This window comes from Adelges cooleyi, unplaced genomic scaffold, assembly GCF_023614345.1.
Source record: "Adelges cooleyi isolate 19-005CV unplaced genomic scaffold, UGA_ACOO_1.1 ACOO_flye_CR_arks_rails_tigmint_CR_PRNA_21, whole genome shotgun sequence".
Classification (NCBI taxonomy): domain Eukaryota; kingdom Metazoa; phylum Arthropoda; class Insecta; order Hemiptera; family Adelgidae; genus Adelges; species Adelges cooleyi.
The window spans coordinates 13,439,670-13,464,711 of NW_026095871.1; the positions used below are offsets into that span (position 1 = coordinate 13,439,670).

The window sequence follows — 25,042 nt, forward strand, 5'->3', positions numbered from 1 at the left end:
TTGCTGGAACTACATGCATGCTCCGTCAGGTCTAGTAAGATAAGGACATAAGATCTATGCTTTGACATGAATAATTATTCAGGTGATAGAAAATAAACCTACTTAGATACTTTATATTTTTTTTTTATCATTTTCGGTGTTGTCGGCACTGTGCGATGGAGCCGCGGAGGAGATGATGGTGTGGCCGGTAAGTTGGCAACTGTAAAAAAATTTTGCCAAATACAACTGAACTGGTGAATTTGTTTGCACTTTGCCTACGAAACGTACACGTTCGACCCGATTTTATCCTGTCATTTGTTATGTTTAACTCAAAGTGTGTGTACTGCGAAACGACCAAACGCCAATTATATTCGATTTCCATTGTCTCTTCCGTCGCTGATTGTCGTTGCCCTTTCTGACAAACGCACCGTTCGTTTATCATCTCCACTTGTTTTCAACACACGTGATCACCACCATGGAATGGGGTAAGTACCAGCAGAAGCACCTGCAAAAGTTGTCAGACTAGTAGTTACCATCGTTCAATCGCTGTTGCCTAATTCCAGATGCTGATAATTTCGAACCACCCAAACCCGTCATACCCGTGGAAATAGTTGGTGGCGCCAAACTCAATAAATGGGAAGGCGAAGACGAAGAAGAAAACATAAAGGTTAGTACTACTATCTAAAATCGTCCTTCACCTTGCTTAGTCATCAGTCGACAGTCAGTACTAACAGTATTCTGTAATAATTAATGCTAACTACAAGACGACTTTCCTTTTTGTTTGTTAAAATTTTCAAATAATCATACAAATTCTATTAGATTGTTTGGTGATAGTTTATATATGTTTTGTACCTAATCCCAATCGTACTACTCATTTATACATACATAATGAGATAAATTGCCATTTGTTCCCCCATTCAGTCACCCGGCCAAAGGAACAAACCCGCCAGTGTCTGAGATTCGGCGGTCGACCGTGCATTATTATACAATATTGCCTTATCTCTTCAGCCACGCGCCTGCTTTATTTCTAAAAATTAATATTCAATTTTTTTATTTTCACTCGTGTTACAATCTACGTATAAGTCAACTTGGCTATTTTTTATTTCACTTTAATCAACAAGTTTTCAATTCATCCATTAACTTTGCACATTAGATTCCAGATACTTAACTTACCCTAATCGGTTTACACCGACTCTTTAAAAATATATGTATAATTTACATTTTTGTATCTATTCATATAGGACAGTTGGGATGCTGAAGATGTGGAACCTAAAAAGACAGAAACTAAAGTACCAGAAAAGAAAACCAAATCAAAACTAGAACAAAAAATAGCTGAGCGTGAGGTAACCCATCAATTACTTTATTATTTTAATAAACAGACATTTTTACTGCTGCTGCGACCTCACTATATTATATTAAAGTGTAAATATGTTGAGAATACTATCGTTTTATGAAGACTAAAGAGATTTTCCTATATACTGTAAAGTGTATACTGTGATCTATCATGTAATCTTATGAGTTTGTATTGTTATACTATGAAAATAAAATTGGAAAAAATTGACATAACCAGACGGGTAAATTCTAAGCGTTAATAACTCCTACACTAATTGCCACGAGCAGATGTTAATTTAGCTGGCCTTAAAATAAATTAAAAAATTATAATTTCCTTATGTATGATGAGAGCTGGAAGTATTTCATACAATAATGTTCATCATTTTTAATGATATTTATTTTTAAAACTAGCGCAGGCAAAAAATTGAAAATGACAAAATACGGCGGAAGTTCTTGGAAGCTGAAGAGAACTCAAACATGACACCAGAAGAAAAAAAATTACTTCAACAAAAGCTGCAAGAAGAAGCAGACTTGGAAGTAGCCAAAGAAATGTTGGGTGTCGATGAGGGAGATGAAGACTCTATTGATAGAATGCAACCTAAATCCAAGGAAGATTTTGCATTATTCGAGCAAGCTCTTCAAAAAAAAATCCAAAGTGTTTCCAAGTCCGAACACTACTCTGAATTCATTGAAGAACTCATTAGGAATTTGTCAGTTAGTCGTAAGTCGATTTTTTTCAGTTAATGCATTTAAAATTTTTTTTTTTTTTAATTAACTCAATTATCATGTTTAGTGTCAATGAACGACTTAAGGAAAGTAAAAGCAACTGTAGATAATATGAGTATAGAAAAAATGAAAGCAGAAAAAGGGGACAAGAGTAAAAAGAATAAAGGAAAAGCAAAAGCAAAGCTTCGTCTTGATAACAGTAGCGTAAGTTAAAATAAACTTTCATAGTATTTGTCAAGTATTTGATTATACTCATGTAATACACTTAGATATCTTCCTTGAATTGCACGGAATATAGTAATACAATAAGCTTTAACCAAAAAATACGGACTTTTTTTACAAATTACCAAAACCTAAATTTTATTCTGTAGCAGCTAGCTGATAATGTTTCTTTGAATTTTTTTTTTAAATATCTCGCCTTTAAATATAACATACTACTAATGGCACAATTAAAAATTTTAGTTTTTATTATTGAAATAAAAAAACTTTTTAGTCTATTTTTAGATCAAACTGATTATAACACATTTTAAATTAATAAACTTAATAGTGTAATTATTATACAATATCGATCCTCGTCTTACTTTTCCATGAACACTTGTCATTTAGAATCGGTTTATAATTGATTATTTTATTATTTTTATTAATTTAAATATTATTTATGTTGCAGATACAAAATTATGACGAATTTTCGGCTTATACTGTGGATGATGATTTTGATGAATTCATGTAGCAGATTCGTCTTAAAAAAAATTGTGCAAATTATATATACATATATATAAATACATTAAATATATATATTTTATAACTAATGTAATTATATAGTGTTAATAGAGCTGATTGATAAATATTTTTTTTCTATTTTAAACAATTTATGTTTATCTTTCTCACATTAAAATATATAATCTCACCATAAAAAAATAAATTTTTTTTATTATCTAAATATTATTTTAAAAAAAATTAACAACTACGATTATTAGTCTTAAGATATTATATACACTTATTGCATAACATGACGAACGACTCATCATATAACGACAGTGACGAGTAGCCACTTGATGGCCTAGCAGTATTATGTTCATTTGAATCTGTGGTGTGATAATAAACAATAAGTGTTTTAGTGTGTGTACTAAACAAGTTTTTGTTAATTAAACTCATAAATTATGTATGATATTTATGTAAAATCAGTTTCTTTTACGGCGGGATGTGCATCCACAATGTTAATATTAACTCCTTTGTAAGTATAATAATACCATTATGACCTTTACTGATAAAATATCCAGTAATTCTATATGACATAATGTCAAGTAATATAATAATTTTTTTTTTATCTAATAGAGAATAGGTATGACTTGTAATTTGAATATATTTTGTAAGTGGAGCGCAGCTGTTGGTAAACCTTACACTTTTTGAGTCCATTTGTTATCAAAACGGCATTAGACCATTGAACTGATTTATATTCAGTTTGATGAGTAAAACGTGATCTATCTGTATGTTCACATACATGCATGATTTTTTCTTATGTCTGATTTCTGTTTATACTTGACCAAAAATCAATCTTAAATAATATACTTTACAACATAAGTAAAGTAACAATTGATCTTAAATTTCAAAATGAATGAATGAAAACCGAGGTTACACTAAAATTGTATATTATCTAGCCTAAATATTACATTGTATGCAAGATAAATAATCTAGTTGTATAATATATTTTACATTAAGTACTTAAACAAGATTAATAAGCCATAATGATATGAAATATTAGACAAGCAAAAATACAACTAACCTTTTCTCTTATTACTTGTGCTAACCACTTGTAATTAAAGGGTATAGGGAAAAACCCAGAAAGTCACTTATTAAAATGGCAATTTTGTTATAAAATTCGTTTTGATTTAAAACGAATCAGTTCTTTATTTATAAGCACAATTATAAACAAAATATTTTTTAAACTTTTTTTTATCATAACTTAAACATGTTTTTCTTAGATTTGAAAAAAGTGACTTTCCTGATTTTTTTCCTGTACCCTGTACTCAAAAAATAGTAGACTTAAAATAATGCCGTTTTATTTCTTGATTTTTGATTCATGAACTATGATCACTTTTCGGGTTATGGACCAGGAATAGTACACCGAAGAACGATTTATTAATTACTACTACTTATCAATTTAAGTGTTACGTGCCTAATTCGTACAAACCAAAACGTATAACGTATGAAAATTGAAAATAACCTATTGACGAATCTACTATGATACAAGTAGTGTGAATTTTAAAGAGAGAAATTATTTAAACAACTTCTGGAAGTGTCCAACAATGCCCATATCTATTTTGTAATTTTTAACTGGGCAATTTTTTACATACATATTTGTGCTATTTCAATAAAGTACTAATGTTATCTGAATAATACTTGATTTAGATTAGTGTGTAAAGATATTGTAAGAAAAAAGTCGTCCGATCATGTCAACTTATCCTCATTTACCGGAGCTCTTTTTAGGTGAGTCATTTCAATTCTAATTCTTTATTTGTCCAACTAAAATATTATCTTTTTAGGAGTTCATTGTTTGTTCGACAAGGTTATTTACTCAATTTATACACTATAATGTTTGTTCACGGAATGGGTTTAGTATTTAATATGTTTTATTTGATGGTTTACTTATATTACTCAACAGATAAGGTAACAAGACGAAAAATATTTCTGTAACTTCTTAACTAAATTGTACGTTTTTTTAACTTGACAGAACAAAGTCATGAAGAAAACACTAAAGTTAGCAGTAATAAGTTCGATTTTATTATTATATTCTGTGGTTGAATCGAAAGACGTAGTCACAGTACGTTACTCAGCCATTGTAACTGTTATCCATTTGTTAATTATAGGTTGGCCACTGTTATCTCTAGTAAGTACTAAAATGGGGTTGACCCTTATTGTTTTAATAACAAAATAAATATACAAGCTCAAGACATTCTACTTTACAGTCTACAGCTTGTTTATGCTCTTCAATATAAATAAATAATTATATGTTCAATTTACCTCTTTCAAATTATAATTTAAAAAAATTATGGTGTTTCATGAACTTTTTATATTGGTCTATTTAAGCGAGAAACCATCAAAACAAAACGATGGTCTGGACATCCGAAGCCGATATTAATCAATACTATGGTTGTCTGTCTTTTATGGCTTTTGTACAGTATCAACGTCAAAAATAATATTATGTTTGTGAGTAAAACTTTTGAATTAGTAATCTGGACTAAAACTGAAATGTTATTTCTAAACCTGTTTCAGATGCAATGTTTTGTTGGTTTCACTCTAAGTTTGATTCAACTGAAATTGTTATTTATCTATCCTATAGAAAATAATGCACATCATAAGAGTGAAAAGGATAAATAAATAACTGGTCAATTTTAAATTTGTACAATTTTTTGTTATAGTTTTATTCTTTTTTTTTTTGTAAAAAAAAAAAAACAGTATTAAAACAAATGTATAAAGTGGCCTTTTCTTTGTCTAAAATGTATAATTAATTATATAATTTTCTGCTAAAAAAAACAAAATGGTTTAAAATATTTTTGGAAATCCCAGTTCATTATTTATAACTTATATTGAAAAATAGGTACATGTAATTATACAAATTTAATGGCTATGGGGCTATGACTGAACAATAGGCATAACAATAACCCTTTTATAAAAAGAGCTGGAAAATTCTGAGGACTAACTCTGTTCGACAGGGAACAAATATATAAATACTTAAGCATTGAATGAGGCTAAGAAGTTGTTAACAACAGTTTTCAGTTTAGCATCTGTATCATCGGTGATTTTTCCTTCTTTTGCAATGCTCTCCAAAAGGGGTTTTTCTGACGCCCTAGAGATAAAAAAATCATAATAAATTTAATAAATAGCATAATAAAAATAATTTTTAAATAATAAAATAATTACTTGATGTGTTGCAAGAATTGTTTTTCAAATGAAGTGATTTTGGATGGGTCCATTTTGTCAAGGAACCCGCGGACACCACAGTAGATTACGGCTACTTGTTCTTCAATAGCCATCGGCACTAAAATGTTCAAAATAAATAATTATATGATATCATTATTGGTTAAAAACAATGTGATCATTACGAAATATTATTCATACCATATTGTCCTTGTTTCAACAATTCAGTAAGACGAACACCACGGTTTAATAGTTGTTGAGTAGCAGCATCTAAATCAGAACCAAATTGGGCGAAGGCAGCAACTTCACGGTATTGAGCCAACTCAAGTTTCATTGAACCAGCCACCTTTTAAAACACAATATTTTGTACATCATTTTAGGTTACTTCTAAACTTAAATAATTATTTTATACCTATTGACAATAACTTCCCAAATGTTGCAAATAAATTAAAAAAACACTAAGATAGATTTTTTCACAAAACTCACTTGTTTCATGGCTTTGGTTTGGGCAGCAGATCCTACACGAGATACAGACAAACCAACATTGATAGCTGGACGGACACCCTTGTAGAACAACTCAGTTTCCAAGAAAATTTGTCCATCAGTAATGGAAATTACGTTAGTGGGAATGTAGGCAGACACATCACCAGCTTGGGTTTCGATAACGGGCAGAGCAGTCAAAGAACCTCCTCCTAATGTTTCACTCATTTTAGCAGCACGTTCCAACAAACGAGAGTGGAGGTAGAATACATCACCGGGGTAGGCTTCACGACCAGGCGGACGTCTCAGCAACAGGGACATCTGTATGCAATATATATATATAATAAATAACATTGCTTACAGCATAGAAAATATAATTCATACTTGACGGTAGGCAACGGCTTGTTTGGACAAATCGTCATAGATGATAAGGGCGTGTTTGCCATTATCTCTAAAGAACTCTCCCATGGCACATCCAGAGTATGGGGCAAGGTATTGAAGGGGAGCAGCATCAGAAGCAGTGGCCGATACAATGATGGTGTAGTTAATAGCACCTATATAAAAATTACACAATAATAATAATTTATTAATTATACAATTACAATAATTTTAACGTTTTAATCTGTAATAAAATACAAATTCAGAACGACAATTAAAATATAGCTAACCAGTATCTGTCAGCCTCTTTAAAATCTGGGCGACTGTTGATCTCTTTTGACCGATAGCAACATAGATACAGTATAACTTCTTCTTCTCATCTTGGGCATCATTAAATCTCTTTTGGTTAATGATGGTGTCAATAGCCAAAGCGGTTTTACTATACATAACATTAAATAAATTTAAGCATTGTATTACTTTATAACGTAACAATAAAAATTACCCAGTCTGCCTGTCTCCAATGATCAATTCACGCTGACCACGACCGATTGGTACCAGTGAGTCGACAGCCTTAATACCCGTTTGCATAGGTTCGCGTACAGATACACGGGGAATAATTCCAGGGGCTTTGATACCCACACGGTACCTAGTCTTGGAGGTCAATGGTCCTTTACCATCAATGGTGTTACCCAAAGCATCAACTACACGTCCTAAAAGGTCTTCACCAACAGGTACATCTACAATAGCTCCAGTACGTTTAACGACATCACCTTCTTTGATCAGCTTGTCGTTACCAAAAACTACCACTCCTACGTTGTCGGGTTCCAAGTTAAGAGCCATACCCTAAGTGTTACAATTAATTGTTATATTATATATTTATTTATATAATTTTCTTTTAAGATTCAAGTAGAAAAAAACACACCTTTAACCCAGAAGAAAATTCCACCATCTCTTCTGCTTGTACATTCTTCAAACCATAGACACGGGCAATACCGTCACCAATACTTAACACACGACCAGTTTCTTCTAAATCAGCCTAAAATAATGGATAAATTATTTCAAACTTTTGTATTTTAACATGTTGATGTTGTATATACCTTGGGTGGAGCTCCCAAAATTCTTTCTTCCAAAATGGAGGAAATTTCTGCAGCTCTTGCGCTACATGTTACGTGGATTGATCGGCTGATGAGTTTTGATGTAGTCCAGGAAGCCTTGCTTATCTATAATAAACATTTAATGCATAATAGTTAAATTAAATCATAAACCAAATTAGTAAAACTTGCTTAGACGTGAATATTCTATTTAATTAGATAGAATAGGACGTACGAGTGTATTACAAGCCTAGTAATTGTGAAAAAAAGAGGATTCTATTAATTTACGAGTAATATATTTTACAAAGTACTAATGTATTTAATTTGACTTATTATTACTTTCCCATTATGAAGGTTCTAAAATAAAAAAAATTCTACAATAGGAGCTAATAACAAGGAACATTAACACACATATCTGTAAGTCATTTGAAAATATTTTGTAAAATAATTATAAAGTGGAAAGTCCTACACTTACACTAGGTGTTGCATTTAATATATAGACCATTATGCCAATATCGTTTAAACTTTAATAGATACTTTTAACCCATACATCACTCCGTCTGGCAAGACAAAGTAATATGGGAAAAATACATTTTGATTGCAGTTACGGGTGTAAATATGCCTTTTAAACTTCGGCAAGTCCATTTTATATAGAATAAATAAATAAATAATATTCCATGAACTCAACGTCCTGGTAGTTTTAGGAAACAGTTGACCCAAACGTGATCAAAGGTCATAAGAAGGTTATATATCTATTTATTATATTTTGCGAGTACAAAATTGAGATTTTTGCAGCAACGACATGGGCTATGAGTAAATCCTAAATGTTTTTTAGTTGAAAAATGTAAAAATGTTAAGACTACCGACAGTGTTACAGAGCACGAGTGGGTTACACCTATTTACCGACCGGCGAGGCCTAAGTCTTAGGTGCGGTGTTCGACCAGTCAAGAATTAATTAATTACCTGTGGTAAAGTGTTGTTCAATTGTTTCCCGATTTTGGTGGCCAAACGCAATGATAGATTAGCCATTTTGTAGATGTTTTAACGTGATCGTATGATAAAACTAGTCGGCGATATTATTTCTAAGTTCTAACACACACGGGATGAAAACGAGAAAGAAAATGGATGGCCGCAAATCGTTTGACTCCCCTACCATCGACGTCCTGTAAAGTGGAACGCAATCTGAACCAACCATATGATTTACAGTGGCGCCAACAGTGTAAAATGTAAATACCTTTTTGAAAAGAACACACCGGTCACCGTTTTTTTTGGAAAATATTACCACAGAATACATTTTTTCGTTCATTTACTCTGTGTTATACCGCTCGACAATAAGGATAGTCACTTTAAAAATTGATTTTATCTATTTTCTAATTAATCATTAGTAAAATTACTAATGACGATATAAGAATATTTTTGTGTTAAATGTGTTAAAATTAATCAGTTTATTCTTTAAATATTGATTATAACTATTATTTAATAATATCAGTTTTATGTTAGAAATAGAAAAAATGTCTATACAAACTAGATCAGATATTCTAATTTTTTATTAAATTTACAAAAATAAGTAATAACAGCTTCAAACTTTTATTACAAGTATAAAAATTAAACTAAAATATAGTTAGTAATAATAATATACGGACTGTGAACTACTTTCAAACAAAATCAAATTATCAAAATTTGAACGTCCTAAGAGTTATCATTGTTTTTTTAATTTTCACTGTAAATAGACTGAATATGACCAACAATTATTTTTTTATTTTCATAAGTTTCTCTCTGGAGTTGGCTCGTATCTACTGAACTGATCTCATTGAGTTCTTCAAATTATTTTTGTGAATCAGGCTTCCTACAGTCGTTTTAGGACCCAAAGGTTTCTTCTTTATTACTGTTTCTCTCGTTCGAAACTAATTTACTCATTGGAAAAAGTTCATTGTAGAGGGAACAGAGTCCCATGATAAAATGTATTTGAAATTGCTGCAGTGTTGAAAACCGACTTGCCAATATGCAAGTAATTATCGTAACCATAAATTATGTGTTCCGAAGTCCACAAATGCATAATGGCTATAAATTACTTAAATTGCATGTCGTCAAGAATAAAATAGTACCCCTACAAAACTTTCTACTAATCGTACAAACTAAGCACTATGTATATAAACATTTCTGTGCCACACCTTGCATTTTTCCTCAAATAAAAAACCATGATGGGTCTCTTAAATGTTACTCACTTAAAAATAGTAGCAATCAGAATTAAGTATGCATAGATATAGGTAATACCTATAATAATTCGTATTTTACTTCATTATATATTAGTCTACTTGGAGAGTTACATAGTTCAGATAATTAGTAGAAAATAAGAAACACTGTTTTTTTTACAAAATAAATGCTAATTGAAATACACTAACTTAGTAAATGTTAGTTAATAATGAATTTGACATTCATTAGTTTAGTAGAATGCAATGATAGTAGTTTTCCCCCACTAAGTTCACTGAAAAGATGTACAATTATAAATGAAAAAAACATTTTTTGTAATTAATTCAGACACGATTTTAAACGGCCATATACCAAAAATTCATACTTATTAATAAATAATATTATACATATTATAAACACTGTATTGTTGTTTTATGTTGACGACGATTGTTCTTTTTCTTTAGCATCTTTTTCCTTCTTTTCTTTAGCCTTAGCTTCAGCCTTGGCAGCAGCGAGTTCTGCTTCCATTTTTTCATAATCAGAAATCAATTTTTCAACTTCATGTTTCTCCAGTATATTAGTAACAGTTTGATCATTTAACCGTTTAAGAGTTGCCATTTCCACTGAAAAAATGTTTTGAATAATATTTTATAACTGAATGTTGAAATAGAATATTTTACAAAGAATTAAGTCAAATTGAATAAGAATTAAATCTAACCAATACATTTATGTTTAATTTTAACAGTTATAACAATAAACCAAAATATTATAAGTGAATTATGTTACCTTTATCGGCTGTAAGTTTGGTAGCATCTAGTGTCTTGGACAATATTTTTATAGCCAATTTTTTTGCTTCCGCTAAAGTCATTTGTCCTTCCTTATATTCAGTTTTTAGTGATGCTATAGCAGCCTAAAATAAAACGTAGAAAAAATTAAATAATTTTAAACCAATGAAGTGATTAGATGATTACTTACAGCACTGTTTGTGCCTATACAAGTTGCCTTCCATCCACAGTAATTACCACTTGGATCGGATTGATAAAGTTGAAAACCATAATGAGCATCCCAACCCATGTACAGAATTGATACACCAAATGGTCGTTTACCTAAATTTCAGTCGTCATATTTTTAGTTTCTTAATATTATTTAATTGATAAATGATATCAAAGTTACCTCCATACTGTGTGTAGGCTTGTTTAACATCACATAGCCAAGAGACAAGTTGTTCACAAGGAATTGCATCACCATACTGCATACGATATCGCTCCGAAATTGAGCGCAGTTCAGCAACCAAAACATTGGCATCGGCAGTAATACCAGCTACACTACATACCATATCACTAAAAAGAAAATTATTCTCTATTAAAAGATATTCAATATATACAACAAATTAAGTAAATTTACTCGTTTAATTTGTAAATTTTCTCAGACCCACAAGTCTCATCAAGTAATTTGTTCACATTTCGCTTTTCTGCGGCAAGCAATACTCCATCGTTAGTAAGTATACCCAAACAAGTACCAGCATGACTTATAGCTTCAATGGCATATTCTACCTGATATAATCGACCTATTTAAAACATAATTAATTGAAAATATTTTTAACAACACAATTACCTATACTATGTCATATTTAAATGACATTGTTTAGTTCAACTAATTTACAGCTAAATAACAATTGTACACTGAAAAAAATATATTCAAAAGTTATTTACCTTCTGGAGAGAAAATAGTAGTTCTTGTATCATATCTTCTAGCCTGAAATGATAATTTAATTATTATTTGTAGGTAAAGCTTTCAAAATTTTTTATCATTTATTAAATAAATTACAAGAACTTTCTAGGATATTACATTAATCATTTTAAATAAATATTACAATCTTACCATTTTTGTTAACAATAAGTAAGACGATTTTAAGAACAAAACAATTAATTTAAACAAAATATAAGTTCACAACATGAAAATAAAATTTCGAATACCTACTTTTATATTATATTGATAAACAATGACAAGACTTGAATCAAAAATTTGAAAATCCGGGTTTTAAGGTTATATTATTAACGCAAAGTAATACTGCACGTTTAGAAACTCTTTGGAGACCACGCAAATTATAGCCGCATTTATTTGAATTTAAGTTTAAATTTTTAAAAAATAACTTTAATTTTATTTGTAAGACATCTTATTCTATTATAGAATATAGAAAATAATTTCAGGTTTTATTATCTATATGATAGAAAAAAAATTACAAATGTGGATTTATACTAGATAGACATTATTCTATATATTCATTATGATAGCTAATTTTGGAAATGTATTCAATCTACATTCCAGTATTTTGCCCAGGTATTTATAATTATTCTTAGCCTGTTCAATCTTCTGACATGTTTAATTATTTACAATTAGATATATAAAGCGGGTTTTTTGAGTTTTGGCCAATTAGAAATGTCAAATTTTAACAGTTTAATAAAATAAATGTGAAAATACAAAAATAGTTTTTATAATTTGATTCTTTATATTTCACATATTATGCGAGTATGTAATATAATATGACAAATGTGTATTTTTAAATTTAAAACCAAAAATAAATTATTTCTAAGTATACCAAAACAATTTGTCATTTGTATAATATATAAAACAAATAATTAGTTAAATTTATAAAATATTAGCCATATTACTCAATATTCATAGTAAAATTAAAATTAAAAATTCAACATTATTTATCTTTGTAACGTTATTTTTCGTCTCTGTAATATCATAGTGATGTATCAACCAGCAGCAAAATTCAATTTCAAGTATGGATACATACATACAATAACAGATAGGTTTAAAAGTATAAAATGACTTGTCACTTATAGCTAAATAGATTTACCACTAAATTCTACAAGAAAAAATTGGTTAATATGCGTTAAAAAACTATTTATGGTCGATACCCCGACATCACTATGACACATACGATTTATTGTTATATATATATATATATTTTTTTATTTTGATCTTGTTGGGAATTCGTAAAAGCGATAAAAAGTTAAATTTGAAGTTATATTAACAAATATTTATATATTATGCCAATTGCCTACTGCTGTATAAATTACTATTCACTGTATCTAATGGAATTATACTAAAATAATAGCACTATGCTGTAGACGAGTTTCCAATACACTTAAAGGCTCAGCTAAAAATATTATATTTTTAACTATTTTTTTAAAAATAAAAATATATGAAAAAAACAAAACTTAAATAACATACGTTTAATACCTAAATTGGCATACAATTTTATTAGTACACAAAATTTATGTATATTTTTAAATTTGTTATTTAATAGAAAAATGTTGGGGCCCTCCAAAATTTAGACTTTACTCGACGGTTAGAGGCTAACGCTAACCTTACAAAGAGTGCCTCCTCTATTACAATATTCTCCTATTGGATCGACAGTACCTAGTCTGCAGTTGTGAAGAACATATTTTTTTACTCTTATACTTTTTTTGCTACACGTACATTAATTGTAGACTATAATAGCAAAGTAATCAGAATGGCTTGACAGTGGACAGCTATAGGCAAGGTACGAATAGAGCTCTGAAACTGCCACGTACCTAATACACGCCACAAATTACAACGGTGAACGGTATATGTGGACTAGGTATCAAGTATAGCTAATATTGTGATTTGTATATTGTGACAAGCCGCACGAGTATGTAGGACTGGAAAATAATAGATGAGAGGCGGGCGGGGTAACAGGCCGGCAGGATAATGCTTCCCTTCACTTCCTTATCTATCGACGGTACACGTGACGTTTTTTCTTTTGCGCTATCTAGTAACTCATTACTGTAATCGTATTTTGTTTAATATTTGAATTACTGTTCACTGTTGTGAAATTGTGTTATATAACTGTTACTCCTGTTTACAAAATCATTACAGTTTTTATAATCGAATCTTTCTATGGTCTACGAGTTGTTAATAAAACTAATTGAAAATTATGCGCCTAATAAATCTGAGTCATGTTAGAAAATAAGCCATAGATGGCGTTGAAGACAGTCGTTTGTATTGTTACGTTACACTTTGGTGTCATTGATAACGGGTTCGTTTCCATTTTCCAAATACCAATCCTGTTTATCTTAGTCCGTGCCCCGTGGCCACGTACAATAGTGTAAAGTGGTATTTAAATTCAATTTAGAAGGGCCTAACAATATTTGTTATTTTTATTTTTTCCAATTAAGTAAGACATGTAAATAACTACTATATTATCATATACGCCATACGGGTCATATGTACACGTAGTCAGTTTGACATTAAGTCTCGATATAATTTGCGTAATTGTGTATGTTTGCAGAAAATGAATTCTCAATTTATGCCTGATCGTTTTCAACAAAATAATATCGTGCCTCCTACATCAGAGCAACAACATGGTCAGCACTATCCATTATCAAACGGTAAGTCTCTAAATAATAATACAAATTAATTTGGTTACATTGTATATTAACAAATTTAATGAATGTACCTAGTACAAATTATTAAAAAAAAAACCTAAATATGGTAGATTATAACTGATTTTATTTTATGTTATCAAATATACTCTACATGTTTTTGACATCAATCAGTTGAAACATATCAATTAATATTAATTATATACTCCTTATGGTTTGCATTAGACAAGAATTTTATTTTAAAAACGTTGGTAAACTTTAAGAGTTAATTAAGTGCAATGTTCTTTCAATAAACTTAACTAAATAGAATATTTGTTTTACAATGAGAGTTTAACAGCATTCATCTTTGAAAATAACTAACAGATACATTGGTGTCATTATATTTAAATAATAGACTGTTTTTTTGTTCAGTTTAACAGTTTTATACACAAGATTAGTTTTATAAAAAATGTAGATTTCAGTAGTTTGAACAGAATTATGTAGATAAACTTGTATTTATAAATAAGTTTAAATGTATAATTCTGTAGCCCATGTCAATTCTAGATATAAACTAGTTAGTCCACTAAATACAAAAATTAAAACATTCTTTATATTATACTGTTAAAAATGACACTCTGCGGGCAAAAATTGAACAACTTTGTCTGGTAAAAAAATTAACATAAGAGTTTAATGGAAAACATAAAACCTTAAAGCACATTTCCTAAAAGTAACAAAAAGTGACATTGGACCTATTAGATCCAAGCCACAGAATTATTTTGGAAAATGATTATATAGGTAATAACTAATTTGATTATAATTTTAAAGTGCATAGTAGGTGAAACCTAAAAATATGAAGTAAAGTATTATAATATAATATATTTTTTTATTAGATCAATTACCAACATCTGATAGATATATCGGCCAACAAAGTAATCAAGATTTAAGACCTCCAATGAACGGAACACAAAATTATTCAAATGATGCATTACAATTTACAAAACCAAATGTATCAAGTTCAAACATTCCAAATAACATGCACTCCCTAACGAATGATATGAATCAGTTGAATTGTGGATCCGATTTAAATCAAAATCAGCCTACACCAATGGTATCAGCTTTTTCACCTCAACCTCAAAAGTCATTTTCTTCAGATCCTAGCCATGTACAATCAAATAATTCTGAAGGTTTCCCTATGACATACAATAAAATTCAGCATAATGGTTCTGCAACAGGTAATTCATCTAACCCACAAAACGTTACTCAATTTAGTGAAGACAAATTAAATAGATCAGCCAATTCTAATTTACAAAATGGACCACAAAATACTTTTCACTCTCAGCAATTAGAAGGTACAAAACACCAAGACCTACAACCTCAGTTGTCAAATGCGCCTCCTGAAAACACATTTGAATCAAAAGTTATTCAAAACGCTGAATTTCAGTCTCAACATACAAATTTTTCGCAGCATCAATTTGGTTTTCAAACACAAGAGTCCAGAAAACCTTTACAAAAACCAAGTGCAGCTTTACAGCAACCTAGTTTTCCACCACAATCTACGTCTGTAGGAGAACAACCAGGTTTTTCACCACAAGCTAGCTCGGTTCCGCAACAACAAGGATTTCCTCCTAATTCTAATTCGATTATGCAAAAACCAGGATTTCCCTCTGATGCAAATTCTATTTCACAACAACCAGGTTTTCCACCACAACCCAGTTCTTCGGCTGCACAACAACAAAGATTTCCGCCAAATTCTAATTCGGCTTTGCAAAAACCAGGGTTTCCTTTAGATGCAAATGCTATTTCTCAACAACCAGGTTTTCCACCACAACCCAGTTCGGCTCCACAACCACAAGGATTTGCTCAAAATTCTAATTCGACTATGCAAAAACCTGGATTTCCTCCACAACAGTCAGGTTTTCCACCACAACCTATTTCAGCTCCACAGCAACAAGGATTTCCTTCACAACCTAATTCTATTTCACAACCACCAGGTTTTCCACCACAACCTATTTCAGCTGCACAGCAACAAGGATTTCCGTCACAACCTAATTCTATTTCACAACAACCCGGTTTTCCTCCACAACCTGTTGCGGCTTCACAACAACAAGGATTTCCACTACATTCTAATTCAATTATGCAAAAACCAGGATTTCCTCCACAACCTAATTTGATATCACAACAATCTGGTTTACCACCACAATCAACTTTGCCTTCGCAGCAACAAGGATTTCCTCCACAACCTAGTTCAACACCTCAACAGTCGGGTTTTCCACCACAATCAAATTCTGAAACGCAAAAACCAGGATTTCCCTCTTTACTCAATTCAATTCCACAGCAATCAGGTTTTCAACCACAACAACCAGGATTTCCCCCACAACAACAAGGTTTTCCACCACAAGCAAATCCTACACCACAACAATCTGGATTTCCTCCACTTTCAAGTTCAGCTTCATTACAAACAGGACCTCACTCAAAATCGAATTTAAGTTCTAATCAACCAGGATTTCCTCCTCAGCCAAATTTAACTCCACAACAATCAGGTTATCCAACAAAACAACCAGGATTTCCACCACAATCTAGTACAGCTTCACAATATTCGGGTGTTGGTGTACAATCGAGTTTGCCTCTTCAACAACCTGGTTTTCCAACACAAACTAATTTAAACACGCAAAATCCAGAATTTCCAATAGTATCCAATTTGAGTCGGCAGCGACAAGGATTTCCTCCTCAACCTAATTCGACTATGCAACAACCAGGATTTCTTCCACAGCCATCAGTCATGCAACAACCAGGGTTTCCTCCACAACCATCGGCCATGCAACAACAACAAGGATTTCCCCCACAACCATCTGCAGTGCAACAGTCAGGATTTCCTCCACAACCATCAGCAATGCAACAACAAGGATTTCCCTCACAACCATCTGCAGTGCAACAGTCAGGATTTCCTCCACAACCATCAGCAATGCAACAACCAGGATTTCCTCCACAACCCTTAGGATTGGGCTTATCACAACCTCAAGGTTTTCCCTCGCAACCTGTACCATCCCAGCAACCAGGTATACCACCACAAGGATTTCCTCAAACACAAGGAAATTTCCCTCCTCAACAACCAGGATATCCATCGCAACAACCCGGCTATCCACCAAATCAGCAAACTGGTACACCAGCTTATATGGGTCAACCAGCTCCAAATAGAAGATTAGATCCTGACCAGATGCCAAGTCCAGTTAGTATTTTATATTTACTGTTTAATAATTGTCTTTAAATTATTAAATTTAATATTATTAGGTTCAAGTTATGGAAGATGATCAACATAGTAAGGGTGGAGTGTTTTTGACAAACCAAAGGGGCCTTGTTCCTCCATTAGTAACTACGGACTTTACTGTTCAAGATGGTGGTAATGCATCACCTAGACTAATAAGATCAACTATGTACTCTGTTCCAATTACAACAGATATTATGAAACAGGTATTTTATTTTCATTGTTCATAAATAGCAAACAACACATTATGTATAAACTACAATATGCTCTACATATCATACTGCTTATTAATAAATATGTTGTTTTTAAGGGTGTCAAAATAAATAAATTTAATGTAAACATATTACCAATCGGGAAGGATTTATCAATTTCCGAGTGGGTTTCACGACAATTAATCAATTAGTTAATAGAATGTTTGTTTAATAGTTATCTTATTGACAAATTAAAAACATTTCTAGGAATTGCTATTTAAAAAAAAAATTGTTTCAAGTAAATTTTAAGTATTAATTTTAACTTTTAAGTTGAAACTGGTGATTGTAGACATAAACAAATATCTCATATTAATTTTTGTTGAAAGATAAAAATAAATATAAAGGTAATAATTAAAGGATACTGTATTTTCCAATAAATATAATTTTGTTGTATTTAGGCGTTTGATCTTTTTCTACAGTTTGCAACTCAGCAATATAATTAAAAGCATTATTTTTGTTTTAATATTTATGTATTACATTAGTTTATGTTTATGATTTTAAGACTTCAGTACCATTTGGCTTGGTTATTAGTCCAATGGCTAAAATGAAATATGATGAATATTCACCTCCCATCATAAATACTGGTGATGTCGGTCCAGTTAGGTGTAAAAGATGTAAAGCATATATGAGCCCGTTTATGCAATTCATTGATGGAGGAAAACATTTTGTGTGTCTCTTATGCAAAGCTTCAACAGAAGGTAAATTACTAATGAATTTTATTTTTTTTATGCAACTAATGGAAAACTATGTGCAAAGTGGATCTACAGGTATCAGAACATAGGCATAGACACTTCTTGGGCCCATCTACTAACCAACTAATGGATAACTAAATATTTGAAAATTCCTTAAACACTTAATGACCATATATGTAACCCATTATTAAATATATTTATTTAGTAGTATAAACACCTGATAGCTTAAATATATTATAAATAGTCTTTTATGACAGAAAATAAAAATGTATTCAAATTTGATAATTATTTTAAAAATAATAGTGTGAGAATAGTTTATTAAATATAATAATTGTTTGTGAACCAGGTTTGTTTAATTACTTCTTGAGATACAAATAATATAGTATAATATTCAAGAGAACGTAGTAAATGATTAGTTTGTATGATTTAAACTATTTTTCGTTAAACCTCTTTTGTAACTATAATTTCATTATTTGTTATTTAAAGAATAATAAATTATTCCAAACTCACTATTGGTCAGTCATTAATATCAATAGATAATTTTCAGAAAATAGCCATTTTAAAGGACGAAAATAAATGTTAAATAACGTTCAAGATATATAATTTTGGTTATAAAGAAACAAAAAATTTTTGAATAATAATTTAAGCAAAAAGTACAATGATAATTTTTTAAAAATTACATTTTTAATTATTTATTTATCTAATTTCAATTAGAAATTAGATCAATTAACATTTTATTAAAAATGTTATCAACATTGTAATTATTTATGAAAATAGTTTTCTAATAACTTTAAGCTTATAGCTAAAATAATTATACTCAATAATTCTTATATCCGTTGTATTATAGTGCCTGTGGAATATTTCCAACATTTGGATCATACTGGTCAACGTCTTGACCGTTCTGAAAGACCAGAATTGTGTTTTGGTTCTTATGAATTTATAGTCCCCAAAGAATATTGTCGAGTTAGTAAATATTTATTATTAATTGTTATTATTTATAAATATATTAATCATCTTTGTATATAAATATTAAATTATAAGATCTAAATGACATTTGTATCTTATAGAAAGAAATACAGCCAAAACCACCAGCATATGTGTTTGTAATTGATGTATCGTATAATAACGTGAAGTCAGGTCTTGTAAGATTGATTTGTAGTTATATGAAAGAGTTGCTTACTCAATTGCCTACCGAGTTGGGTGATGAAAAGAGCAAAATACGTGTTGGATTTATCACGTATGATACAACTATTCATTTTTATAACATAAAGGTAAAAATAATTCAAATACATAACTTAATCTACATAAAAATTATACAAAATGTATTTATTTAACATGTTAGATATGTTAAGTATTAATCATTAATCGCACACGGTATTTCAGTTAATTTTTGGGGAATTTATTTGATTCAATATCTTAAATACTAACTTTATATTGTTAAAAATACGAGTATTTTACAAAGCCATATTAAAATAATAGTTATATTTGTTTTAAAATTGATTTTGTTTGTGACTACTTATCTGTAACTTTATCTGTTTTATTTATTATTTTTAGTGTTCATACAAAATGATATATATTTTTTTTACATAGTTGCCATTTGTTAAAATAAAATGATTTAATGGTTTAGGAAACACTTGTCGTTCCTCAAATGATGGTAGTAGGCGACACTACTGAAATGTTTATGCCATTATTGGATGGATTCTTGTGTGATCCTGAAAAGTCATCACATGTTATTGATGCGTTAATGGAACAAATACCAATACAGTTTAATGAAACTCGTACAACCGAAACTGTTCTTTACCCAGCGATTAAAGCAGGAATAGAAGCGTTAAAAGTAATTAAGATTTAGTTTATTATTACACTTATTAAAATTATAATAATATCTATAAATGAACAGTTTTATGTATACTTTTTTATTTTTATTTAATTAACTGTGATACAAGTTTAATTAAACATAATTGTGTCAATTAAATACATTTTCTAATATTAGTTGTTTTGTTTATATAGAACGCCGATTGCTGTGGTAAATTGTTTGTATTCCATTCATCTTTGCCAATTGCAGAAGCGCCAGGTAAACTGAAGAATCGAGAAGACCGAAAATTGCTTGCTACAGACAAAGAAAAGTCTGTTTTGAGTAAGTAAAACTAAAATATGAACTTTGGAAGTATATAATATTTTTTTTTAATTAGTCGAGCAATATTTCGAAGTACCATATGCTAAAAATAATTAATTATAAAATAAGCTGCTAGCTTTGTGAATAACAGCTTATTCAAATTTACGCAAACGGTATCAAAGCTAAGCTTATACCTTTAGTAAATAAATCAATGTGCTCTGAAATTCACTGATACATTTTTCTTAACAAACAAATCTATTGAAAACCTTCACCTTGATTTAGTTTAAACTTTATAAAAATACATATTTTTTTATTAGACCCCCAAACAAGTATTTACAAGGAATTGGGAGAAGAATGTGTTCAAGTTGGTTGCGGAGTGGATTTATTTGTCACTAATAATTCTTACATTGATCTTGCGACAATTGGTCAAGTATCTAGGATAAGCGGCGGTGAAATATTTAAATATACTTACTTCCAAGTGAGTTACTAGTTGTGTTTTTTTTTTTTTTTTTTTTTTTTTTATTTTATTAATCATAAACACATTTTTAGGCCGAGTTTGATGGTAAACGTTTCTTATCAGATTTGAAACGTGATATTAGTCGGCCAACAGTTTTTGATGCTGTTATGCGTGTTAGAACTTCAACTGGCGTTCGGCCAACAGATTTCTACGGACATTTCAACATGTCAAACACCACTGATGTGGAATTAGGTGCTATTGACTGTGATAAAGTGAGTATTTTTGGGGTTTGTAGCCTATGATTTATTTTTTATTTTTATTTCGGCCATAATTGTTCATTAACATATTTGTGTGTTTAGGCGATAGCAATTGAAGTGAAACACGATGACAAACTTGATGAGCAGGATGGAGTTTTGATTCAAACAGCCATGCTTTATACATCGTGCAGTGGTCAAAGACGAGTGCGTATTTTGAATTTATCGCTGCGTTCAAGTGGAGAAATGGGTGATTTGTATCGTAGCTGTGATTTAGATACAATTATGAATTTCTTTGGGAAACAAGGTAATTAAATTTTATAAAAATATTTTTCCAATATTTTGTTGGCATTAATATATATTTTTTTTATTGTTTTAGTTATGTACAAAATATTGGAAAGTTCAGGACGACAGGTGAAGGATGCAATTATAAATAAGACTGCTCAAATCTTAGCCTGCTACAGAAAACATTGTGCATCACCGACCTCAGCCGGTCAACTTATCTTGCCTGAATGTATGAAACTTATGCCCCTTTATTTGAATTGTTTGATTAAAAGTGATGCAATGTCCGGTGGTAAGTTTTAGTATATAGTAAAGTATTTAAAATTAATATTTATTCTTATTATCTATCATTAATTCAACTTTGTTTGCAGGCCCTGATATGACAGTTGATGATCGTTGGTACAATATGCATCTTGTTATTACTGCAGACATACCGACTACTTTAGGCTATTTTTATCCTCGGTTAATTCCGATTCACACACTTGAAAATGAAACAAACTTGGCGGACGTAGCAATACCTTGCCAATTAAGGTGCTCTATTGAAAAGTTTTCTGAAAGCGGAGCTTATATTTTAGGTACTTGGAAAAAAATAATTATGTATTACTAGTTATCTAAACAAACAAAATATTTTTTAAATTATTGTGTTTTTAGAAAATGGTGTATTTATGTTCTTATGGCTTGGTTTGGGTCTAAGTCAAACGTTTTTGACTGATGTATTTGGTGTAACAAACTGCACACAAGTTAACACTGAACGCACTGATATACCTGTAATCGATAATCCGTTGAATAAAGCCGTCCGTGAAGTGATATCTAAAATACAGGACGAACGAAGTCATACTATGAGAGTATGTATAGAAATCCGTTTAACTGATCATAAATTAACTATCCAATTTGTTATTTATAGTTATCAATCATACGGCAAAGAGATAAAATTGAAATAGTTATGAGACATTTCTTAGTTGAAGATCACATTGACAACAGCTCGTCTTATGTTGAGTTTTTGTGTCACATGCATAAAGAAATACGTAATTTACTCAGTTAGCAAATACAAAAATGGTAAATAAAAATAGTTCAATACCTTATTAAAGAGTTTTAAAATTTGAAAGAGAAGATATTTTTGTTTTTCTTTTATAAGCTAATTTTTTTTATATTTTTAGTTGGTATTAGGTAAAATAAAATCTCGTAAGTGTAATGTAAGAATTGGTTACACATGTTAAAAAAATATTTTATTTTACAGAATGTGCTTTTTTAAACTTTATTTTATGTAATTACAATTATTATTATTATATAAAATAAAATAGTTCTTATAAAAATAAAATAACATTTTTTTTTTTTTGAATAATTTGTATAAATTATTTTCTAGGTAATTAATGGAATTGCTATATTGGGATTAACGCCAATACTAGAATTATTTATCCACAACTTTGATAATTTTTGCACAGTTGTTCTGTTTCATTTACATACCTACGTCTCTATATAAAAAAAGATGTGTAAAACACAGTTTTAAAAATACCTGTTATTACTTTTATTATTATTTTTTTGTTTAATTTTTATTATATGTTAATTTATCACCTTTCCTCGGGGTGTAAACAATGTGTATATATATATTATTTATTTAAACAAATCTATAAAATTTATCGCTTAACTGGTTTTTATCTAAATTATATAATATGATAATTTAATAGATTATAGTATTTTAATTTTGGATTACGTGTTATTTTTTTTCTATAGGTAAGACTACTATTTTTTTTATCTTGTAACATCTTCTGTTTGTAAATAAGTAAGAGCTTTTGCTATGAAAGGGCGAGTTCACTTTTTTAAGTTAAATAAAAAAAATGTATTGACAAATTGACCAACGAGTTTCACGGTTAGAATTTCTTCCATACAATTCATGGTCATTGATCATACAATATATTTAGATAAGTATTGATTTTTATAATCAATTTCGTTCAAAGTTAAAATAACTGAAATATTTTGAAGCCGAACTAGGTATCTAGACAATAAGCATGTGGCCACTGGTAACATTTTTTTTAATTGTCCAATTATATTACTGAATTTAGCGTCACTGTCCTATCCTTCAATAGCTGATACAAATTGACTATATTTATTATCTACTTGGCAATCCTAAGCTTGTTGCGGTAGTTATTACTAGTTTCCATACCTATTATGTTATAATGTAATAATTTAATTGTGATATGAAATACAATTTAGAAAAAAAATAATGTGTTTAGCTAATTCATTTGCTATTCTACACGTATAAAATATAGTTCCCATCGAAAACAGCCTAAAGAGCCTAATCGTTGCCCACTCCTGGCTCCTTGGGAAGAGAGAGTAGTAAAAAACTATCATAATCATATAGCCTACGCTATTCCCGGATTTACTATTATTCTGTATAATACAACACTTGTGTGTAAAGGAACTATTTAATAGATTTTACCGTTTTAAATAATTTTTTATTTTTATACGGAGGATATTAGAAAAATATATACAACCTAATAATAATATTGTTACGAGCTTTTGATTTGGTTTTATAGGACTATAGGAGAACCTAATTAGTGTATTTTATTAAATATTGGTTACCCAATAACGAGGTCATCATTGTACCGATAACTATTTCATTATATAACAAACTGAAGTAATTAAAGTGATTTGGTGTTTTTATATTATGTTGTCTTCGACCGTTTCTAACTCTTTGTAGGCTATGCTTCGGCGGAATGTGCTTTATGTTTCTTTCGCACAATTAAAATGTAACTGTGCGAACGAAATATATTGTATTTAATACATTTATCGACAAGCAAAAACAACAAATAGGTTCTTTGAAACAATAAATAAACATAAATTCTGAAACCAATTTCAAATACAAAATATATTTCAAGTGCGTATTTTTGAATACTTTAATTGAAAAAATATTTATCTCTACTTAAATTACATAAATATTTAATATTTCCCACTATTTTTTTTTTTTTTATAAGTAAAACATTCAATTAAAAGTTATCCTCAATTAATGTTTCATAAATTATTTTATTGTGTACGTAAAAATAAATCTTGGTAGTTACGCGTTTTGAAACAACGGCGGAGGTCAATGTAAAAATGTATAATATTTATGATTCATCACGGTTACATATTTATTCGCGATTTTTCCCACGTCACTGGAAAACGTCCCGTTCTGCTTGGTGCTTGGCTATAGAACTAACATTTACACTTACTAATTGTTGATTATCATGTACAAATTATTATTTT

At 29.9% G+C, this 25,042-nt stretch overlaps 5 protein-coding genes across 7 annotated transcripts; 3 read left to right on the top strand and 2 right to left on the bottom strand.

Moving 5' to 3' along the window:
• The first annotated feature begins 215 nt into the window (after positions 1-215).
• Positions 216-2,846, top strand: LOC126835026 (eukaryotic translation initiation factor 3 subunit J). The gene is made up of 6 exons (XM_050567312.1): positions 216-464; positions 543-646; positions 1,221-1,322; positions 1,723-2,032; positions 2,105-2,241; positions 2,705-2,846. Exons 1-6 carry the CDS (start codon positions 455-457, stop codon positions 2,765-2,767), a joined length of 726 nt encoding a protein of 241 aa, XP_050423269.1. The 5' UTR covers positions 216-454; the 3' UTR covers positions 2,768-2,846.
• Positions 2,847-2,972: 126 nt separating this feature from the next.
• Positions 2,973-5,445, top strand: LOC126835027 (sugar transporter SWEET1-like). The gene is made up of 6 exons (XM_050567313.1): positions 2,973-3,271; positions 4,447-4,524; positions 4,581-4,704; positions 4,769-4,924; positions 5,125-5,244; positions 5,311-5,445. The coding sequence occupies exons 1-6, from the start codon at positions 3,198-3,200 to the stop codon at positions 5,413-5,415; spliced, it is 657 nt and encodes a 218-aa protein (XP_050423270.1). The 5' UTR covers positions 2,973-3,197; the 3' UTR covers positions 5,416-5,445.
• A 134-nt stretch (positions 5,446-5,579) lies between these two features.
• LOC126835025 (ATP synthase subunit alpha, mitochondrial) lies at positions 5,580-9,049 on the bottom strand. Its single transcript, XM_050567311.1, has 10 exons — positions 8,868-9,049; positions 7,911-8,033; positions 7,736-7,849; positions 7,316-7,656; positions 7,104-7,252; positions 6,820-6,989; positions 6,442-6,756; positions 6,157-6,301; positions 5,959-6,076; positions 5,580-5,884 (listed from the first exon to the last, which is right to left on the bottom strand). Exons 1-10 carry the CDS (start codon positions 8,931-8,933, stop codon positions 5,770-5,772), a joined length of 1,656 nt encoding a protein of 551 aa, XP_050423268.1. The 5' UTR covers positions 8,934-9,049; the 3' UTR covers positions 5,580-5,769.
• Positions 9,050-10,405: 1,356 nt separating this feature from the next.
• Positions 10,406-12,110, bottom strand: LOC126834256 (proteasome subunit alpha type-4). Its single transcript, XM_050566042.1, has 7 exons — positions 11,976-12,110; positions 11,807-11,849; positions 11,499-11,661; positions 11,268-11,434; positions 11,070-11,200; positions 10,881-11,004; positions 10,406-10,717 (listed from the first exon to the last, which is right to left on the bottom strand). The coding sequence occupies exons 1-7, from the start codon at positions 11,976-11,978 to the stop codon at positions 10,527-10,529; spliced, it is 822 nt and encodes a 273-aa protein (XP_050421999.1). The 5' UTR covers positions 11,979-12,110; the 3' UTR covers positions 10,406-10,526.
• Positions 12,111-14,168: 2,058 nt separating this feature from the next.
• Positions 14,169-23,396, top strand: LOC126834304 (protein transport protein Sec24C). 3 transcript variants are annotated; one of them, XM_050566122.1, is made up of 17 exons: positions 14,169-14,304; positions 14,419-14,518; positions 15,382-17,717; positions 17,780-17,959; positions 18,507-18,702; positions 19,544-19,659; positions 19,764-19,967; positions 20,324-20,530; positions 20,704-20,830; positions 21,127-21,287; positions 21,359-21,538; positions 21,626-21,827; positions 21,900-22,094; positions 22,174-22,377; positions 22,454-22,647; positions 22,707-22,858; positions 23,166-23,395. In XM_050566122.1, the coding sequence occupies exons 2-16, from the start codon at positions 14,422-14,424 to the stop codon at positions 22,842-22,844; spliced, it is 4,737 nt and encodes a 1,578-aa protein (XP_050422079.1). In that variant the 5' UTR covers positions 14,169-14,304; positions 14,419-14,421; the 3' UTR covers positions 22,845-22,858; positions 23,166-23,395. The 3 variants fall into 3 exon arrangements, with proteins under 3 accessions (XP_050422079.1, XP_050422081.1, XP_050422080.1); XM_050566124.1 differs by having other exon boundaries at positions 14,187-14,313; positions 23,166-23,396; XM_050566123.1 differs by lacking the exon at positions 14,169-14,304 and having other exon boundaries at positions 14,322-14,518; positions 23,166-23,396.
• Positions 23,397-25,042: the final 1,646 nt, after the last annotated feature.

Coding starts and splice junctions, on each gene's coding strand:
- LOC126835026 (XM_050567312.1), top strand. Junction 2,033..2,104: donor TAGGAATTTGTCAGTTAGTC/GTAAGTCGATTT, acceptor TATCATGTTTAG/TGTCAATGAACGACTTAAGG. Junction 2,242..2,704: donor TTCGTCTTGATAACAGTAGC/GTAAGTTAAAAT, acceptor TTTATGTTGCAG/ATACAAAATTATGACGAATT.
- LOC126835027 (XM_050567313.1), top strand. CDS start 3,198: ATGTATGATATTTATGTAAAATCAGTTTCTTTTACGGCGGGATGTGCA. Junction 4,525..4,580: donor TTTACCGGAGCTCTTTTTAG/GTGAGTCATTTC, acceptor TTATCTTTTTAG/GAGTTCATTGTTTGTTCGAC. Junction 5,245..5,310: donor TCAAAAATAATATTATGTTT/GTGAGTAAAACT, acceptor AACCTGTTTCAG/ATGCAATGTTTTGTTGGTTT.
- LOC126835025 (XM_050567311.1), bottom strand. CDS start 8,933: ATGGCTAATCTATCATTGCGTTTGGCCACCAAAATCGGGAAACAATTG. Junction 6,990..7,103: donor AAAGAGGCTGACAGATACTG/GTTAGCTATATT, acceptor ATTTTTATATAG/GTGCTATTAACTACACCATC. Junction 6,757..6,819: donor AAGCCGTTGCCTACCGTCAA/GTATGAATTATA, acceptor TATTGCATACAG/ATGTCCCTGTTGCTGAGACG.
- LOC126834256 (XM_050566042.1), bottom strand. Junction 11,662..11,806: donor TACTATTTTCTCTCCAGAAG/GTAAATAACTTT, acceptor TGTTTTAAATAG/GTCGATTATATCAGGTAGAA. Junction 11,201..11,267: donor AGCCTACACACAGTATGGAG/GTAACTTTGATA, acceptor ACTGAAATTTAG/GTAAACGACCATTTGGTGTA.
- LOC126834304 (XM_050566122.1), top strand. CDS start 14,422: ATGAATTCTCAATTTATGCCTGATCGTTTTCAACAAAATAATATCGTG. Junction 19,968..20,323: donor TTCATTTTTATAACATAAAG/GTAAAAATAATT, acceptor TTAATGGTTTAG/GAAACACTTGTCGTTCCTCA. Junction 21,828..21,899: donor GAATTTCTTTGGGAAACAAG/GTAATTAAATTT, acceptor TTATTGTTTTAG/TTATGTACAAAATATTGGAA.